Source organism: Chiloscyllium punctatum, chromosome 8 (genome assembly GCF_047496795.1).
Source record: "Chiloscyllium punctatum isolate Juve2018m chromosome 8, sChiPun1.3, whole genome shotgun sequence".
NCBI classification, from domain to species: Eukaryota; Metazoa; Chordata; class Chondrichthyes; order Orectolobiformes; family Hemiscylliidae; genus Chiloscyllium; species Chiloscyllium punctatum.
Genome location: NC_092746.1, coordinates 23,964,551 through 23,977,955, shown reverse-complemented (window position 1 = coordinate 23,977,955; position 13,405 = coordinate 23,964,551). Strand labels below are relative to the sequence as shown.

At 39.6% G+C, this 13,405-nt stretch overlaps 1 protein-coding gene across 2 annotated transcripts in view; it reads left to right on the top strand.

Annotated features, from left to right (window-relative positions):
- The first annotated feature begins 3,336 nt into the window (after window positions 1–3,336).
- Window positions 3,337–13,405, top strand: part of LOC140480409 (retinoic acid receptor beta) — a 435,848-nt gene continuing 425,779 nt past the window's right edge. The window contains exon 1 of one of the 2 annotated variants that reach the window (XM_072575246.1): window positions 3,337–3,621. In XM_072575246.1, the coding sequence (XP_072431347.1) occupies window positions 3,444–3,621 (178 nt within the window). In that variant the 5' untranslated portion in view covers window positions 3,337–3,443. The remainder of the gene's footprint in view (window positions 3,622–13,405) is intronic. The other variant, XM_072575247.1, reaches the window with a different exon arrangement.

Below are 13,405 nucleotides of genomic sequence, written 5' to 3'. Positions count from 1 at the left end.
CTTTGTGCATTTCAAGACTTCCAGCACTTCCTCCTCTGTAATATGGACATTTTTCAAGATGTTACCATCTATTTCCTTACATACTATACCTTTCATGTCCTTCTCCCCAGTAAACACTGATGCAAAATACCCGCTTAGTATCTCCCCCAACTTCTGCAGCTCCACACAAAGGTGTTATCTTACAGTCAGTGCAATACAATGTTTCAGAGCAGAAGCCTTATTTTAGAAAACACATCAATAACATCAAGATTATTGGCAAATGTCTCTGACAACTGAATATTTATCAAAACAGGAGTAGAGCTAACAGTAGTGCACGAGACACATATTTCAAAACATAACCTGATATTACCATTCCAAGGATGCTCACAAACTCTATTTCCTAAGACAAAATGCCTTAGCAAACATCATTAATAGACATTATCTAGTCATTATCTTATTGCTATTTCGTTCAAATTGGCTATCATGTTTCCTATGTTATGACAGTGACTATTTATAAAACATTTTTCAGTGAATGCAAAGACTTTGCAATGTTCTGAGGTTGTGAAGTACAACAGTAATAATTTGTATTTATAATATGCTTTATCTAATAAAACATGCCAGGGTTCTGCATGGGAATGTTTGAAAGCAACACTTGAGAGTGAGTCAGACAAGGTGATAATACAGAAGACGAACAAAACTTTGACAAGGAAGTAGGTTTTTATCAGTGACTTAACAAAAGAAAGAGATGCAGAGAGACTTAGTGTGAGAATTTCAGTGCTTAGGACCGAAACAACTTAAAGCCTGGTCATCAACAGAGGAATAAGCAAACTCAAATGATCAGAATTAGATGAGCACAGATACCTGGAACGGTTTTGGAACTGGAAGAGATTTCAGAGATGAGGAGGAGCAAGGTAATGGAGGAATTAAAAATCAAGAATAAACCTTTTATAATTGAGGCATTGCTTATCTGGGAGCCAATACAGATCATCAAGTTGGTAAGGACAAGATTACAGAGAATAAAATGTCAGTAGTCAGGCAGGAGTGCATTCTGGTGGTTAAATCAACATGTTTAAGCTGAAGCAGGGGAGGAGGTGGGTGATGTTATGGAGATGGAACTGTGTGGGCCTCATGATGGTGCAAAATGCGATCAAAGCTCACCATTGGGTTAAATATTATGCAAGGTTGTGAAAAATCTTGTTCAGCTTCATACAGTAGACTTCACAATGATTGATGCTAGCTAAATGACCCATAATTCCCTGCTGTCTGTTTCCTTTTCTCTTGCACAATAGTGATACATTCGTGCTCTTTTTTAACATAACCAATTTTCCAATCAACCTGTTCAGAGATCTTATTACACAGATCTGGAGCAGGTGAGACTTGAACCCATGCCCCCTGGGCTGGGGTAGGGACACTGCCACAGTACCACTTGTGGTTTTGCAATCTGCTGGGATCTTTCCAGGATCTAGCAAGTTTCTGAAGAATAGAACCAATGTATATCACTGCTTGGGTACAGAACAGTCTCCTTCATTCCTGACAGCATGAAGCAAATCCAGGGTATGTTTAACAACTCCTTTATCCTGATCAACCACATGTTTTAACATCAGTCTCAAGAGTGAATCTGATTATTACACGAGAATTAATTTTACTAATTCCAAAAAGCACAGCCTACTAATTTTTCCAGATCACTAACTGATTGTTCAATAGTACACAATTCTACACTGACAATCTGCACCTACCTGGACCTAACTGAGACAGGAAACTGGATAAATCTTAATAAATAGGGATTTTCTCAGAGCAGTCCAACCTGACTAAATCTAGAGGTGAGAGAATAGTGAGTGAATAAAACGTATCTGCCTCCCACCATTATTTAACTTAAAACAGCTTTTGTCATAGTTTTGAAAGAGTAGAATGAACAAGGGAATATTTCCTTTCCCTGAGACACGCATGACCATGTTGAAGAAGAAGATGTCACGGAAAATTCAACATGATGGTCACAGCATGTGCATTTTGGTACATTTTCTTGCATGGTCCTCTCTGTAAAATGATACAGCTATGCACAGTCAAACCAAGTCTGCACCTCACGATGGACTCTGCATGGTGGATTTCAATGTCCACCATCAAGAGTGGCTCAGTAGTAATACTATACTAAGCTGGTTGGGTTCTAACATACATAGCTGATAGACTGGGCACGTAGGAGGTGGGAGGGAACCAACAAGAGGGATAAACATACTAGACCCCATGCTTAACAATCTGCCTGCTGCAGATGCATCAGTCTCTGATACTATCAGTAAGAGTATTGCCCAGTCCTTGTGGAGACTAAGCCCACCTTCACACTGAGAATACCCTCCATCATGGTATGTGGCACTTTCATAGTGCCAAAAGGGACCTCAAGATTTTATAAACCTCTATAAGGGGTCACCCCTCAGCCTCCGACATTCCAGGGAAAACAGCCCCAGCCTGTTCAGTCTCTCCCTACAGCTCAAACCCTCCAACCCTGGCAGCATCTTAGTAAATCTTTTCTGAACCCTTTCAAGTTTCACAACGTCTTTCTGAAAGCAGGGAGACCAGAATTGCACACAGTATTCCAATAGTGACCTAACAAATTTATGAGGAGAGGTTGAGTAGTCTGGGACTATACTCATTGGAATTTAGAAGAATAAGGGGGAATCTTATGGAAACATATAAAATTAAAAAGGAAATAAACAAAAGAGAAGCAGGAAGGTTGTTTCCAATGGCGGGTGAAACTAGGTCTAGGGGGTAGAGCTTCAAAATAAGGAGGAGCAGATTTATGACTGAGTTGAAGGAACTCCTTCACCTGTGAATCACTTGTGAATGTGTGGAATTCCGTGGCCAGTGAAGCAGATAAGGCTACATCATTGATTGTTTTTAAGGCAAAGATAGATAGATTTTTAAACAGTAAAGAAATTGAGTGTTATGGTGAGCGGGTGGGTAAGTGGACCTGAGTCCATGAACAGATCAGCCACGATCTTAGGAAAAGGGAGAGCAGTGTTGAGGGGTCAGATTGCCTACTCCTCTCTTTCTTTTATGTTCTTATGTATATTTATAAGCTTCATTTAGTCTCTGTTCATTATTGTAAAGAGTGTGATCCTCATGGTTTAAGTTTCATTTGATGTTTTAAAAGATACATTGAGTAGGCTTGCCTGAAATTGTGTTGTAGCAATTCCTAATCTTTTGTCTTAACATCTGCATTTCTTTGTTTTGTTTTTGCAGTTTAAAGGGAAAAACCACCATTTCCCGGGCAGACTGTTAAGTCTACCAAAGGTATGTTTTGTGGTTTATTGGCCTCCAGTTAACCTGAAGCAGAACAATAAAACCTGTTTTTAATTTGTTCCATATCTCCCTTTGGAACGCATATATAGGTCTTGGAAATTTCAGTTGACAGTGTTGAGTACCAGTTTTGAGAACTCAGACTGTATGTATCCAGGTTTCAAGAAACAATTGTTATGACAACCAGCAGCCATTCATGTCGGACACCTATTGCTAACAGCCATATGAGTCGTTATCCAGTGGCTCCATTCCCTTTTATCTTCCCTCATTTACTTGGTGGATTCTCATCTCCTGCAATAAATGGACTTCAAAATCATCCACATGCAAGTGGATGCAGTACCCCCTCTCCTGCAAGTGAGTACCACATTATGCAAAATAGTTGCAAATGACTTAATTGCTTGATTTGTAGTGAATTTATTTTATTCCATAATCCTGGCTGTATGTTTAATGGGTTTTCATGTGAGCAATATCTTCCGCATCTTTACTTGGTTCCACTGTGACATTGCAAGCAGAAACATCATCTGCTGAAATTAGTCAGCTTTTTAGGTTTTATATTTCAGTAGCAATTAGCATTTGAAAACAAATACCTTTTGCAATGCTACAGGTTTTGAATCATGTTTCTTTGATTACCTGATATGTAAATAATGATGCAGTTTCAAGTTAACTTTTGCCACTTCAAAACTGTTTTTGATTGCATTTGTGATATTTTAGTGCTAACAATTTGTGTTTGTGTTCATTTATTGATTTCTTTGTTTACAAGGGCTTTTTAAATCACAATTAAAACACAACATGAGGCACATTCCACGTGTCAGGACTTAATCCAAATCAATGGAAGCTGTTTTCTTTCTTCTCAAGTTGAAAAGATTTACATCCCTAAAGACTGCTCCCTACTTCTCATTCACAGAATAGGCCACTGGTAAAGTACAAGCAATCAACTGATCTTAGTGGGTAAGTTACAGTCGGGGGTCATTACAAACATTCGAGACTGGGTAGGAACACGGAAACCTATTTTATTTTGAGGGAAACATTTCAGCATTTAACGTAGTTTCTTGTTTCTATCGCTTATCTCAGTACCTGCACATCTTCATTATACAGAATATTATGTTTAAAAGGAAAAATATCTGTCTTAGAACCAACAATTTTCTGGAACCTTTTATAATCATGCTCCAATGGACATTAAGTGGTCAGATTTCAGTGTAAGCAAAACAACAGTGTAATCATTTGAAAATTGGATAAGAACAGAAGTCTACTACAATAAAGGGCCCAATCTACATAATGAATAATGAATATTCCTTGAATCTTTCAAAATGCATTTTGCAAGCCATTCAAAATTACCAATATTTGTGCCAAATTTAGCACATGTTCAATAAGCAATTGATTTAGTTATATCCAAACAGTATTCCTTGATACGATATATTTAAAATGAGACATCTATGTAATAAAAAGACAACTAAAATTGAAAATTAAACCAAAATCAACTAAAAATGAAATTAATCTTTAAGAATAGATGTTAACTTGCAATGTTCTTTAAACTGAAATTCCTGATGTAAAATTATCACTTTGGTGTTGCAGTTAACCAGATACATACTTTAAGTTACAAGGGAAAACATATCCTCAATTTACTGTTTAATGAAATGTTTCTAACTTTTTTTTCTGTAGAAAGGGTTTAGAAGTGTTAGAAGTGGCTTGACTGAAACATATAAGACCCTGACCAGTCTTGACAGGGTGGATGTGGAGAGAATGTTTCCTTTTGTGAGAGAATCTGGGTTGAGATATTTCTTTCGGTCAGAGGAGTCATTGGAACTCACCACTTTAAAAAGGCGATTGCCGATTGCTTGCCTGGCTGTAATCTTCCCTTGCTGGTCCTTGGTGGACATTGGAGACAGGATACAGATGACATAAAGAGGGTGTTTATTTGAGATGCAGCTATGGACAGATATATTGCGCAGTGTGGTGGTTAAACAGTGATGAGGGTGAGAGAATGGGGCTTTGCCTGTATTGGCGATGCCAGCTTTGTGCCCTCGGGAAGCATGACTTTGTGGCTGCTGTGCCAGTGAGGGCCTTTCAAAGATGATGCAGGCGCAAGGGATGCTGGTCATTTGGTGGATATTAGCTGACTGGTGAATTGTTCGGGGGAAACAGTTGAGGAAGAAATCAGAAATGAAGGATGCTATGGAGGTGGGACAGATTATTAAAGAAAATCCAAAAGAACTGCGAATGGCGGAAATCAGAAACACAAGTAGAAATTACTGGAAAAACTCAGCAGGTCTATGGAGAGAAATCAGAGTTAATATACTGGGTCCAGTGACCCTTCTTCATAAGGTGAGTTTGGTAAGGTACAGAGAGAAAATTCACCAGGCCTCGTGGTGAGAAACCCTCCAAAACTCATTCTAACTCAGACTTAGCCAAAAATCATAAGGATCAGCCCCTTGTATTTAATCACATTTGGCCAACTCTAATGTACATTTCTCCCCCACAATCGTGGTAGAAATGGCACCAAAATAGAGCATTGATTCAGTCCATAGACACGTTGGCTATAAGAGCAGGTCAAAGGCTAGGAACCCCGAAATGAGTACCACACCTCCTAACTCCCCAAAGCCTGTCCATCATCTCCAAGGCACAAGTTAGCAGTCTGATTGAATACTCCCCACTTGTCTGGATGAGTGCAACTTCAACAACATTTAAAAAGCTTGACACCACCTAGGACAAAGCAGCCTGCTTGATTGATTGATCCACAAGCATCCACCCTCCAATACCGACATTCAATAGCACCAGTGTATACCATCTACAAGATGTACTGCAGAAAGTGACTAATGCTGTCTGAACTGCACCTTCCAAACCTCCCAACCAGTACTATCAACAGGGACAAGCAAGGGCAACAGATAGATGGGAACACCACAACCTGCAAGCTCCCCTCCATGCCGCTCACCATCCTGACTTGGGTGCTACATCACAGTTCCTTCACTGTCACTGAGTCAAAATCCCAGAATTTCCTTCATAGCAGCACTATTGGTGTATACAACACGAACTGCAGCAATTCAAGAAGGCTCCTCAGCACCACTTTCTCAAGTACAATTCGAAATGGGCAATGAATGCTGGTCTAGCTAGAGAAGGCCCCATCCTGTAGAGTAATAAATAACAAAAACTGCAGCTTATACATAGTCTATCCACAGTCACTGGAAGAAATTCAGTCGAGGTAAGTGATGGTGAAGCCAAGTTATTTAATGCATTTGGAAGAGAAAAGAACTTCAGCTGCATTTAGCTTTTCAAAAACATTACTGTTTGTAATAATACAGAAGGTGAAAGGAAGGCTCACATTCTTGTCATCCTGTATTTGGTGAGTTAAAATGTGACAAAATCCTTCCTGTCACAATAGCAAATTGGTGCAGAATTCATGGATTGTGTGCATGCTTCTTTATTTTACTAAACTGAGAGGGATATCAACTTATATTCCTGACACTATAAACTACAGCCATTACAAGCTAAACAAAGATGTTTATTCATATTCAATTGGGGCACATTCATGAAAAGAAAGTTTATAAATTGTACAATGCAGGACAGTGATATTAAACCCAGATGTTAAATTGGAGCATTCAAATATTTTGAAAAAATGTTTGCAATTTTCAAGCAAGGAATTTTCTATAATAGGTTCAAATACGTGCCCTGGTTGAAGTCCACTTCTGATCTGTGTATGAGCCAGAGATGATAAATATAACTGAACAGTATTGTAACAGACTTTAATGACACTGAACAGAAGGTATCAATCATAGATCCAATGGAGACAATGTTTAAATAAAAGGTGGGCTTAACCTTGTCACACACGATAACAGCACACTAGTTATATCCAGTCAGGTTAATAAATCTTTCCAATGTTTTGTTGCATTATGCAAACATGAACATAGAAACTTTAGTAACAGGAGCATTTGGTCATTCCACGGATAGGCACTTCGACTCCATTTTCAAATCTTTGCTTCCTTAATACTCTAATCCAAACAAAAAAAATACATGTTATGAAGCATCTTCTCAAAAAAGGGGAAATTGCAAAGAAATAGAACCTCCTTTACAGCATTTATAATATTCAGTGCCTATAGCTCAATGGGCTTTGTTCTCATTATCACTGGCTTTCCACAGATTATACAGCACTGTTTTCTGAGATTGTTTCCTGTCAAGTTTCCTGAGATGTATTACATATTTTATTTATCCAGTAGACAAAAGATGATCGAACAAAATATGAACAATGATGTCGTAGCTGTGTTAAAATATTGGCTTTACCATTCCACTGACATTTAATCCAATGAATTCTTGATATATGTTCTCATCTGTACATTACCTGGAGCAGCAATGAAATGTAAATAATTTACCTTACAGTAAGTTTGAAAGTAAGAATAGGGCTGAATAGACCTAGAATAAGAATAGCCCAAAATCTACTCTCCTCATCTTAAAACTGAGACCCCCTAGTTATTAACGCCTCTAATAAGGAGCAAAGTTTTCCCCGATTTTTCCTCTTTATGCCCCTCAAAACAACTCAATCAGATGACCTCTACTCTGCTCTAAGGAAAACAACTCCATCCTATGTCTTCATGGCTGAGTTGATTCATCCCAGACAACATTCTGCTGAATGTTCTCTGCAGCTGCTCTCGTGCAATCACATAATGTGGTGACCAGAACTGCACACATTACTCCAGCTGTGGTCTAACTAACATTACATACAGCTCCATCATAACCTCCTTGCTCTTTTAATCATGGAAAAGACATCTTCCCAGAGTAGCAAAACGAAATTGTGATTGGTTTTGTCATAGTTGTGGTTATAACTGAAGGGGGGTAAATTGATTAGTTTGGGTCTGTTACTCATTTTAAAATTATGGTCATTGAGGGATTGATTCTTGCTTAATGGATGGTTTTCTCTTATACATGGGGGAAGAAAAGACATCTATTCGAACATACAGCATGATTTCCTGAAACTCTGACATAGATGACTGCCAAATGAAATTCACCACTCTATGCCCCAGTAAAGTGCACTTATTTGGAGGTATCAAGATGATCAGAGTGCATAAATTTGCCAGCTCCTCAACTATACTTCCCTCATTCACTCGCTTTTCTAATTGTTAAAGAATATTAAGACAATGATTTGTAATTTTGTTATATATATTCAAATGTGAACATTTCTTTCCATAATTTCTAAAATTCATGCACTCTCAATTTCAACTTATTTTCTTATGCAGTGTCATCAATTCTTTGTCAGAAATGAGATCTGAATTCTTCCTGTTGTTTTGCTAAGGGCGGCTGAACAAGTTTTCACAGAAGCAGACTTGGAAAAAATTGTGATTTGAGCCACAATCCAAACTGTTTTGAAACTAGCTGAAGACTTTGATGTACCCATAAGTAAATTATCTTAAATCAAAACACATTGTTAAAGTAAAATCTTGCCCTTTTCTAAGACAACGTACCCTTGTGACTTGTCATCCCTTACACATTTATCTTTTACATAATTTGGATTTTGCATTATTTAAAATTATTTTTGATGTTTTACTGCATAAAATGAATTAGGGATTTTAGCGAACACTCAATTTGGTCTGAAGGTATTGCTTTGTCTTCTTTAACGTTTACAGTAGATTAAAAATTACACTTAACCTCAATGATTTAGGCTTATCATATGAATGCATTAAGTATTTATCTGCTAAAATGCCAAAATATGTTCCAGATATATATCACTTCTTTTCAAGTAGTATGTATCTCTCTCTGGATAAAGTATCCCTTTATTGAAACAACATTGTTTTTGACAAGTTATTTTTCATTACCTTTGCACACAATGGAAAACCTATTTGATATAAATTATTTTATAATTGCTCGAATCATCCTTCAGATCTTTTATTGCCATTTACCAGATCTGAAGGAAGGCGTACGATCTTGTGCAAATTCTTTGCCTATGTTCCTCTGTTATTAGGGATGTTAAGTTTGGAAATAACTTTGGTGATGTTCCTGTAGATCTTCCCTTGCAATAAGGAAAGACTTGACGTGCCCTCAATGGCACTGATGAAACAGTGTAGTTGAAGTTGTAGAAGGCATCAGGAGCAAATTCATGATTGGAAGTGAAGGAAAAGGGGTCTCTCATAAAAGATTAAAAAGAATTCAAAGTGCATGTCCCCTTTGACAGTTGTAACAAATTGTAATGTACTGACTGGTAAGAGCACTGGTTCAGATCAGTCTCAATATTTCATTCACATCTTGTGATTTGGTTTCCAGCATGCACTCTAAATTATTTTAAAATGTATTTAATGAACGAGAACATGTCACTGCTAGGACATTGGGGTCTAGGCACCATATTTAAGACACTCAGGCAGTATTTCACATCTTCAGGAGCCTCCCCTTCTTCCTCACCTGAGGGGTCCATCTCCCCCTCTTCTAAGTCTTCACTTCTTGTTGAGCTACAGTCTGTAGGGTGCAGCAAGCAAGCTCTATCTGGACACTCGGTCTGGTGAATATTGGAGTGCTTACCCTGAGTGGTCCATACAGTAGAAGTCCATCTACAATAGACCAATTGCCTGTTCACTGATGACTCAGTGAATGCATGGAATGCATTGTAGCACTGGTCAGCATCATAGAACCATAGAGAATCATAGAATCATAGAATATTGACGAGACCATTCGGCCCATCAAGTCTGCACTGACAAAACTACTCAAAATCTACACTACTCCCACCTTTCTGCCGTTGCCTCACTGTCTTGAATGTTATGATGTTTCAAGTGTCCTTGCAAGTACTTTTCAACATTCTGAGGTTCTCTCCTCAACTACCCTCCCAGATAGTACATTTGAAATGCCCACTAGCCGCTGGCAGAAAAAGGCTTTCTTCAGATCGCCTCTCAATCTCCTGCCTTTCACCTTCAAATTACATCCCCTGGTTATTGACCCTGTAATGAGGATGAGCAGCCACTTCCTGTCCATCCTGTTCATGCCCATTTCAATCTTATACATCTCGATCAGGCCTCCCCTCAGCTTTCTCTGTTGAAAGAAAACAAACTGAGTTTACTTGACCTCACCTCATAGCTAAACTGGTCCATCCCAGGCAACATCCTGATGAATCTCTTCTGCAGCCCGTCCAGTGCAATCATATCCTTCCTATAGTATGGTGACCAGAACTGTACACAATACTCCAGCTGTGGCCTAACCAGAGTTTGTACAGCTGCAACATAACTTCCCCGTTGTTGTAGTGCAATGTTACAACCAATAAAGGCAAGTGTTCCATATGCCTTCTCAACTACCCTATTAATCTGTCCTGCCACCTTCGGAGATCTGTGCACAAGATCCCTCTGTTCCTCTGAGAATCCTAGTTCCTGCCATGGAGGGTTTCAGCTATTGCATTTATTTACTGTGTTTTCTGGGCCAGCGGTGAAGACATTGTAGAGGGTGAACATGTTGCGAGTTGTGCAGTATGTATGCATTGTGATTCCTAACAGGCATAACCACACCTACAGGAATTGCTGCCTGTGATCACAAACAAACTGGACACCAAGGGAGTAAATTCTTCTGCTGTTCAGGAAAGTGGCTGGAGAATACCAGGGAGCTCTGGATGCCACATGCATGCAACTAGTGACCCCTTGTATCTGAAGGAGCTCATCGATGGCTGTAAATGTGACTGCCCCGGGTCCATGGTGAACTGAATCACTTTCAAGTAGAAGGCATCAATGAATTCATGCAATGCACCTGCAGCTGTTGATTGGGAGACAACACACAAGTCACCAGGTGAGGTTTGAAAGAAGCCATTGACTTGGACGTTCAGTACAGCAGTGCCACATGCACAGTGCTTCTTCCCAGCCACTAGGTCTGCCTGCAAGAGGAGGAGGCAAATCTAGTTGGCGGCATCCCTAATCTTGGGGAAATGCCTCTGGCTCTGGTCCCACTTATCAACAGGTAGCTGCAGTGATCTCAGTTGACCTTTTCTCAGTGCATTGCTCAACATTGCGGAAGAGCCTGTCTCCCTTCTTCACATGCTCCCTGCTCATCCACAGCTGGAAGCCCCTGAGCCTCATGTCTCTGTTTCTGTTAGTGATGTCCATTCCTTCTTCTCCACCTTTCGTAAACTTCAGACAGCAGTTAGGGTCATATGGCCAAGTTCTGCCATGGAAATACTGATCTGTGAAGAAATATCAGGAGGAGGTGCATATTTTCCAACTGAGATTATCACACCATTAATGTATCCTTTGGGTCCTCATCAGGTTATTCATATGTCGGATGAAAGCTCGCAATTAGGTGAGGTGTATCCTTTGTGACATTTCCTGCTGCTGCCATATTCACAAAGACCACATCTTTTTGTTTATCATTACTTAAGATGCTGGACCAAACTGGGAAGTGGACTGCTTTCTACCAAGAGTGTAGAAGCATTTGCTGCATTTTTAAAAACAAGTTACTGGGTTGCATGGCTTTGTACAAGCAGTGAAAGAAGATTCTGAGACCCAGTGGGACTGTGGGTAGGTGTGTAATCAGAGTGTGTGGACAATCCTGGTACAGGAAATCTCCAGACTTTATGAGACAGCAGATCTCTCTTTCTCTCTCTGCAGTGAAGCAACCAAGAACTAAAACATTGCTCATCTCTCCCAGCATTTGCTATCAGCTGGTACCTTTAACTAGTGATTGAGAAGCTGAACAATTGATATGTAAACCAACTCCTATCCCATGTCTTCAATGATGAATTTGGACACAAGTTTGGAAGGACTTGAGAGAAACGAAAGGGGACACCTCATTTAAATCCTGCAGACTGGAGCTGTTTCCCCAGTTCCTCCACCCACAACATCCATGTTTGCAGGTGGCTGTCTGCATGTGTGTGTAAGGGTTTAAGGCGGGATTAGAGGTTCAGCAAGTAGAGTTACCTGGTTGAGGAAAAAGGAAGGCATGCTGGAACCACTATTGTGGGACGTCGCATTTTCAGAAACAGATGTAACAGAGATTTAATGGAGTCCTTAAAGGAGTCAGGATGTGAGGATAAAATATATTTTGTTAGTAGTGCTCAATTTTGGTCATTTGTCAGCTGACAAATCTGTCCACATGAGACACATGAAGATAGTATGGAACTGACAAAGATTGAACAGCAGTTCAATGCAATACTTTCTGTACTCTCAGCAGAAAAGGAGCCTTGAGGTGTTGGGCAAGGCAGATTGTCTGTCAGCTTTATGTATGTTGAAGGTGAAAGGGCCATCAGAGAAGCGCCTGTCACAGTGATTGACAAGATACTTGCTTCCAATCTATTGTTAATTAAAGCATTAATGTTTAACCTTTGGAGAGCTCTCATTTAAACTTGAAAAGTATCACCCTGGCTTTTCAAAAGGGTATTCTCCTGGTTGCTCAAACAGCTTTTTAAACTGTCTCTGAACTTTCATCTAAGTAATTTAATTTGCACTGTTTAAACAGTTCTGTATTAATTCAGAGCAGCTGGATATTTGAAAGCAGTCCAAATGTTCAATGATAATATGAACAAGCTCAAGATTATTAATAAGGGTCAATATCTGATTTTTAAGTGGCCATTGAGAGAAATTCAGTTCCCTATTAATGACATAAACACAGCAGGAATTTGTAAGAAGCACTCAATGTTTTCTGATCTTGTCCCTTTAACCTTGCTGTATGTTCAGCTTTCTTCAACAGCAGCACAGCTTGGAGATTGGCCAGAAGCTTCTGCTGGACTAGGATGACCTCCCCAGCAGCTTGCTGAGCTCCTCATTGCAGCTAGCAATCTTCGGGTTGTCATGTTCATGATGATGATCTAATAATCAATCACTCATCAAGGATTGATTAACTCCATGGGTTAGTTCATTTAATACAGTGGGATGCATTACATGCTCAGAAGTAGCCATTGCAGCAAACCAACCTGCTTCTGTGAGAGCAGACTTACTGCCAGGGAGACACTGTGTGCACAGAGGAGGGGGTATTGTCATTGGAATTGTGATCTAGAGAGCCAGGATTATCCAGAATTAAAAGCTAATTTAGTGTAAATTGTGCCATTGTCAATTGTCATTTGGTACACTAATGGTGTTTCGGGATGGATATATACTGTCCTGACCTGGTCTGGCTTCCACATGACTCCAGACCCACAGGAATATGGCTGATTCTTAACTGCCATCTGGGCAACAAATGCTGATCCATGCATCCC